Raw genomic sequence first — 7,767 nt, 5'->3', positions numbered from 1 at the left:
GAAAATCCTCATAGCTACATGCAGCCCCATAGCTCACACGTGTGAGCACTCTTCCCCCATCTCCATGCTACACTTGGAGGGCACCTTGCAGGCTTAGGTGCACACCAGGTTCTTCAGCCCATGGGAAGGACACAGCCTCCCACAGGACACTGTTTCGCTCTTTATGTGGATTGCCAACACACTCTTCCAACTCTAAGTGTCTCGGCACATCCAAAGTTGTTGGTCCTGGAGGACTGACAGTTCTGCAACATAACAATGCCAGATCTGTGCATTCATAAAAACACACTGGCTTGCACATCGAGGGCCAGAGGAGAGAGCCCTTCCCAGGTAGAGGACCTAAAAGAATCATTATTAATATGTCACTGAGAAACAACCGTATCATCTCAGTTCACATTTATAAAAAGGAGAAATGCAGAGTCTCCTCTCAATACAGTGCCCTGGAAGCAGCATGAGAGCGCTCCAACTGTAGGACCCAAGTCACTTTCCGACACCTGGCCCAGAGCCTCCAGATCAATAAATATTTGTTCAATAAACAACTCTAATTCACTCTTTTTAATCTGCAGAACTTTGGTGCCTTTGGTCGACACAATTGGTTTCATTTCAAAACCCACATAATAAGATAGACCTGTGTTCCCCATCCCATGTCTCTTTCTGCGGCCGCGAATGTTTTTAATCTTAGGAAATGCGTGTAGCCACATGGTGCAGCTTTGTTTGCTGAGCTATTCTTCATTATGAGGATCCAATTTACTTATAGAGTGCTCTTAAAAGGTTGTGTGAGTTTTCGGCTTTTGGCTTCAGACAACAGACCGGGCCTTGGCTGAACAGCTCAGAGGACACAATTAGTGCAAAGAAAGACGGTGACAGAGAAGAGACTTGGCCCTCAGCACTCCCTCTGCATCTTCATGGTGTGCCCAAGCATCCTGCAGCTCTGGCTGGAAATAGCCACGCCCCACTGCCTTTCAAGTCAGTGGACTTTGCTCCTCTCCTCTTTGCCTCCCCAAAAATTCATGGCACTCAGATGTCTGCAGACTGAGCTGAGCGACAAACCAACCAACCAACAACAACAACAACAAAAATCCCTCAGCTCTCTAGGTGCTGGGAGACAGCAGCAGAGAGGAGGATTTTTTGTTGTTGTTGCTGTGCCCAAAATCAACGGTATTCAAAGCACTTATGTTTTCTGCATTGAAATATACAGCCTCATCATTAAAGTGAACATCCAAGAAAAAAATATTTTTGAAGCTGCAGCTTTAAAAAATCACTACCATCACTGTGATTGTGTTACATTTGATATAATGAAGGAAGGTACAAAAGTGTATGGACGGCACATCCAGAGCGACTGATCATCCAAGATGCACGAGTCTGGCCAGCCTGGTAAGAGCTGCTGCCCCAAGACCTCCTGCTACATGGTCCCTTCCCTGGGGTCCCCTGGCCACCCGACCACCCAACCACGAAAAGGTCATTCAGTTTTTAATACCTTTACTGAGTGTGGTCCTGATCTTTAAAAAACGTGTGTGTGTGTGTGTGTGAGAGAGAGAGAGAGAGAGAGAGAGAGACAATATACCTAAACACATAGCAATAATTATATTGCAAGCTATACTGAGGGATTACATTTTTTGAATGTTAGAACTTAGCATTTCTTCTTTTAATTTTATCTTTTTTTTTTTTTTTGACAGGCAGAGTGGACAGTGAGAGAGAGAGAGACAGAGACAGAGAGAAAGGTCTTCCTTTGCCGTTGGTTCACCCTCCAATGGCCGCCACGGCTGGCGTGCTGCGGCCGGCGCACCATGCTGATCCAAAGGCAGGAGCCAGGTGCTTCTCCTGGTCTCCCATGGGATGCAGGGCCCAAGCACTTGGGCCATCCTCCACTGCACTCCCTGGCCACAGCAGAGAGCTAGCCTGGAAGAGGGGCAACTGGGACAGAATCTGGCGCCCCGACCGGGACTAGAACCTGCTGTGCCAGCGCCACAAGGCGGAGGATTAGCCTAGTGAGCCACGGCGCCGGCCGAGATAACATTTTTTTAAAGATTGATTTATTTATTTGTAAGTCAGAGTTACATAGAGAGAAGGAGAGACAGACAGAGAGAGGTCTTCCATCTGATGGTTCACTCCCGAATTGGCCTCAATGGCCGGAGCTGTGCCAATCTGAAGCCAGGAGCCAGGAGTTTTTCTGGGTCTCTTGCACGGGTGCAGGGGTCCAAAGACAGGTAATCTTCTACTGCTTTCCCAGGCCATAGGAGAGAGCTGGATCGGAAGTGGAGCAGCCAGTCTCAAACTGGCGCCCATATGGGATGCCGGCACTTCAGGCCAGGGTATTAACCTGCTGCACCACAGCACCGGCCCTTTGTTGGATAACATATTTTAAATTTACATTATGGCCTAAAGCTTAATATTACACTAATCAACAGAGTGATTACATTGAGACTTGGAATTTGAGTGGTATTTGTTTTCTTTATGATTTTAACGCTTCCACAGTTTTATACCCTAGTTGTACATTTCCTCTATGGCCAGAGGAAAAAAGAGCAAGAATGTGATCAGCGCGGTGTGCCGGCCGCAGCGCGCCGGCTGCAGCACGCCGGCCGCAGCGGCCATTGGAGGGTGAACCAACGGCAAAGGAGGACCTTTCTCTCTGTCTCTCTCTCTCTCTCACTGTCCACTCTGCCTGTCAAAAAATAAAAAAAAAAAAAGAGAAACACTGTCAAAGGAAAATAAATTCTCCCACCAGGCGTACATACCTAATTCATTCCCAGTAGCAATTTACTAAAACTGATACACAACAAGTTCAACAGATGTCTATAGTTCCTACTATGAAGGCAGCATATAGAATAGCAAGTAATGGAAAACATGCCCTCTATTGGGGAATGCACAACCTAGTTGAGTTTTAGGATACACACATACACACACAGAGAGTCACACATGCACGCATGCCAGCCTTCCAAACTTTGCTCAAACATTCTCCCCGGCCAAGAACTGCAACCCCACACTAGCATATGGGCATCTCCTCACCCAGCTCTACTCTGTATTTGCCCAGCCCACTTAGCACCTTCTTAAAGGTCCCTGAAACATCAGTGTAAGGAGACAGTGTATCTGCTGAGCCCATTGGGTTTGTCAGCTATCAAAGGGGCGGAAAGGAATAGGGATCTAGATGGTCCCAAGAAAGTGCTATGGAGGAAGTGGGGCAGGAAGGAGAGGAGGAAAGAGAATGCCAGATTTGGAAGGACCAGTTGCCCTAATCTTCAAGCACCTCGTCCCTGGGGAGACCACGAACAGCTGCCAATTTGTTCTCATTGGAGGGCACTTGCACAGTCAGAATAACTCTCTCACTGGGTATTTCAGTTTCAGGTACGGGACGGGGCGGATGGGATTTAAACCTCTTAATTCCAACAACAACAAGCTATCAACACATCTAAGCCTCAGTCTCTCCATCTGTACAGTGAGGGTAAAAGCAGAGCCCATGGCAAGGAATTAAAGGAGAAGGTGACCGCAGAGCGTTTCCCCCAGTGCTGGGAAAGCAGCAGGTGCGGGCTTGGTGAATGGTGGCTGCGCTGAGTGGGGAGAGACACAGACTTGACATTGTTCCAGTCCAGCCCTGGGCCCCAGTCATCTCCCTCCCTCCTTCCCTCCCTCCGTCTGCTCTACACACTTACTTCTTCCAGTTCTGTGTGCAAAGCTTTAACTACACACTGAGCAGAGCCATTCCAACATCTGTTGCCGTGTAAGACACGCATCCTGACAACCCCAGCCCTGCCCTCGTGGGAGAGCCTTCTTTTGTTTAGCCAGTCGCTGCAATCGCGCTACTCATGGCTGACAGATGCTAGCAGAACGAGCATGAAGCCTGAGTGGACTCAGGTGTCCTAGGAGCGAGGCTGTCCTCAGGGTCCCGGAGACAGACTTGGAGAAATGCACCTGCAGGCAGCACTGCTCTCCTCCCACCCCCGGATCTGTAGCTACCCGGGAAATGCTCACTGCCTCCAAGGAGTATGCAAAGTGGCAACATTCCCGACAACCATCCAGGAGACCCTCAGGACAACCATTTTCCCCAAAAGGGAAGGCAGAGCCTCCTTAATCGTGCCAAGAGATGAGGGGTGTGTCTGGGGTGCGAGATTATCCTGTCTCGTAGGGACAGCTTTCTGCAGGTCACACAGAGTGGGGAGCAGTCTTTTCAAAGAGGTCAAGTTGACTCTGAAATCCAGGCCTTGGTGTTTTCCTAAGCAGAGTATCCCTCTTCTCGGGAGTGCTCAGAGAAATGAGCAGAACATATGTTTCACAGATTTCTGGAATTCAGTTCTCCCCATCCTGGGACCACAAAGGTCAACTGTCATCTTTGCCCCACAGGGGGCTTGGCTGTTCGTGGTGCGGGACCACATGTGTTAGCTTCTTCTCCACCCTCCCTCTGCTGAGATATGGGCCTGGCGGCTCATGGAGCATTTATATTCTACAGTGTCACAGTCAATCATTTGGAAATTCAATTTTACTCTCACCCTTGTCTGGTCCCTCGGGCAACACATCACTTAGTCGCTACAGGCAGCACATCCATCTTGTCTGGGTCCTCTCCAACCCAAGCAAAAACTCAAATAACAGGAGTCGAAAATGAGAAGAAGAAACCTTATTCTAAGTTTCTGGCTCCAGAACCGAATGCACTTGTAACTCAGTTTTGAACCAAGCCTCTTTTCTATGCTCCCTTCCATCTACATCAAACCAGAATCAAGCCTGGTTTCCTCATTGTTCATCTGCAGCTAAACTGGATTGTAGAAAACACACTCTGAACCAAATGTGTCAAGACCCAACTCTTCATGCCGTGTGAGTGAAGCTGCTGTGGTCCATCCTGGTGTCACTTGCTTCTCTTGGAATGGGGTGAGGCGTGGAGGCCTTGAAAGTAAAGCCGTAAGTCACCAGGTAAACCAGCAGAGTCCAGAGAGGGGCACAAGTAAGTGCAGGCCATAGGAGGAAGCAGGGTAGGCAGCAAAGAACTAGGAGGGCCAGGCAGACGATTTCAGGGTCTGGGCCAAGAAATCTGGACGTTAGCCTGAAATAGAGGAAAAGAGAATCAAATGTGAGAAGGTATATGTGGGGGGAAAAAGGCCTTACATCTCAAATGACCTTGAGAAGGAAAGCACTGTGACAAGACCGAGATAAAAAGTGCAAATAGGGGGAAACTCTAGGCACTGCAGGAGTGCGGCAGGGGCAGGTGTGTAGCCTGGAGGCTGAGATGTCACTTAAGGCACCCACATCCCGTATAGGTAAGTAGAGCCGGGTTCAGTTCCCAGCTCTGCTCCCATCTCTGCTAGTGCAGAGCCCAGAAAGCAGCAGGTGACGGCTCGTGGAATTGGCTTTCTGCCACCCACAGGGGAGACCTGGGTTGTGTTGTTGGTTCCTGGCTTCAGCCTCGGCCTTTGTGGGTGTCTGCGGATGGTAGCTCTATCACTGTCTCTGTCTCTTTCTCTCAAATAAATAAATAATAAACCCCTAGTCAAAGTCAAGTTGGGGATCTGGAAAAATCAGACTAGAGGTCCTCAGTAGTAACACACCCCGGTTAGGTAACAGCATAACAGGCCATGAGTCACCGGGTAAACCAACAGAGGCCCAGGGAGAGGCACAAGTAAGGAGTAAGCAGAGTAGGCAGCAAAGAACTAGGCGGGCCAGGCAGACGATTTCAGGGTCTGGGCCAAGGAATCCTGAAGTTAGCCGGAAACAGAGGAAAAGAGAATCAAATGTAAGAATGTAGGTGTAAAAACCGCCTCGCGTCCAAAATGACCTTGAGAAGGCTGGAGAGTTCTCCAACTGCTGAGAACATGGCATCCTAAGCCAGGTTGGCCTAGGCTGAAGGGGCCAGTGGTGGCTGCCCGCCCGGTTCCCGCAGGCTGGCCGCAGCCAGGCCCCCGGGGGGATGAGTGTCCGGCACAGTGAAGCATACTTCTGTATGAAGCTTCACGTGAAGCATACTTTCTGTATGAAGGAGTAACTGAATGGATGGATGAGTCCCTGCAGACCTGAGATACAGGCTTGATACTGGTTTTGTACATGCAATGTATAGCACACTCAGGAATAAACCTCGGGGAAATGACGTCCCTAAGAGGGGCTGGCGATCCTGTTCTCTCTCCCTTTGGACGTTGGACTCTTGACTCTACTAATCAGCTAGAGACACCCTGGTATTTCTCTTTCACACTGCAGGAGAGCTTCTTTAGTTCTAAACTTCATTCAGGTGACCAGATGACAACTTAGGAACAATATGCGATCAACTTCCCTATATATAGCCAAGTTTCCATACAGTCAAGCGTCACGCACAGGCAGTGGGTCCTGCCATCCACATCACACACATGTCTGCTGAAGAGCAGTGATGGCGTCATTGAGACCCTTGTCTGAATTGTCTCAATGCTGAACAGTTTGAAAACTTTGGCCATATCTTACACCAAGACCTCAACACAAACATAACACACAGAGTGTATAGACAGCTTTTTTTTTTTTCTCTTGTGTTCCTATTCCCCAAAGTCTGGTTTGTCCTCTACAACTTATTCTTTTGGAAACACATTTCCAATCAAATCCGTTACCTGGAGCCGGCGCCGTGGCTCAATAGGCTAATCCTCCACCTTGCGGCGCCGGCACACCGGGTTCTAGTCCCGGTTGGGGCGCCGGATTCTGTCCCGGTTGCCCCTCTTCCAGGCCAGCTCTCTGCTGTGGCCAGGGAGTGCAGTGGAGGATGGCCCAGGTGCTTGGGCCCTGCACCCCATGGGAGACCAGGAAAAGCACCTGGCTCCTGGCTCCTGCCAGGATCAGCGCGGTGCGCCGGCTGCAGCGGCGGCCATTGGAGGGTGAACCAGCGGCAAAGGAAGACCTTTCTCTCTCTGTCTCTCTCTCTCACTGTCCACTCTGCCTGTCAAAAAAAAAAAAAAAAAAAAAAAAAAAAAAAATCCGTTACCTGTTCAGAAATGAGTCAACAGCTCTCCTGCCTCCCATCAAATACAATCCACACCCAGGCATCTTATTGTCTGCTTTCCCTCTAGCCAACCAGAGCCACCTGCTGTCCTTCATCCATGTCTCACCCTCTCCCACCTTTAGGCTTCGCTGATGCAGCTCCTTGGTCTGCGGTGTGCTTTTCCTGTTTCTGCCCCCCGCCCCCGGCTTTAAAATTCCACCTGCTCAGAGGCCTCTTCTGTGACTACTGCTGGTTCCAAGAGATTAAATCCCTTGCCCTGCGATTTGAAATACTACTCCAGTCCCTGTCAATCCAACGCTCCTATTCAACCCAACTCCATTTAGTTCTGCAGACATTTTTCAATAGAACAGTGCTTCTCCTTGAAAATCCATGAGCAAGCAGCCAGAAGGAGAGAGAATTAGGTGATACACTTTCACAGTGGGCTGGAAGGGGTAACTAAGGAACAAGTCTCAAGGACACTCAAACCCTTTAACCAAAGACTTAAAGATGTCCTTCCCAGTGGAGGAAGGGTGTGAATACAAAGAGACAGAGCCAGGGAGTTCTTAGGGGTGATGAAATCTCCATTACCTGATGGTGGTGTCTGTGGTGGTCACACAAATCCAGAAATGTGTTAAAATTCATAGAACAACAAAAAGATGAAAAAACATCAATTTGCTGCCTGATCCTTTTTTTAAAAAAATTTTGAGTATTCTACCAGAGTGGTAACGCATGCATTAGTGATATTTTAATGACTCACCTTTTGCATTCATCCTGCCCCAAGGAGATAAATAGGATTGCTTGTAGGTTGGGGAGAGAGGAGGGAGCTGGGGAAACAGCTTGTCTTCTACCAAACAATA

The 7,767-nt window shown here is 49.0% G+C and overlaps 1 protein-coding gene across 2 annotated transcripts in view; it reads right to left on the bottom strand.

Moving 5' to 3' along the window:
* Positions 1 to 2,670: 2,670 nt before the first annotated feature.
* The window catches only part of LOC127483248 (uncharacterized), a 99,074-nt gene continuing 93,977 nt past the window's right edge, over positions 2,671 to 7,767 (bottom strand). For both annotated transcript variants that reach the window (XR_016211852.1, XM_089302308.1), the window contains one exon: positions 2,671 to 5,023. Coding sequence is in view for 1 of the 2 variants with exons in the window: in XM_089302308.1 (XP_089158434.1) it covers positions 4,789 to 5,023 (235 nt within the window). In the remaining variant the exon portion in view is untranslated. The remainder of the gene's footprint in view (positions 5,024 to 7,767) is intronic.

This window comes from Oryctolagus cuniculus, chromosome 8 (genome assembly GCF_051225735.1).
Source record: "Oryctolagus cuniculus isolate XC-2025 breed Fujian yellow rabbit chromosome 8, ASM5122573v1, whole genome shotgun sequence".
Lineage (NCBI taxonomy): Eukaryota > Metazoa > Chordata > Mammalia > Lagomorpha > Leporidae > Oryctolagus > Oryctolagus cuniculus.
This window is presented reverse-complemented; position numbering and strand designations above follow the sequence as displayed.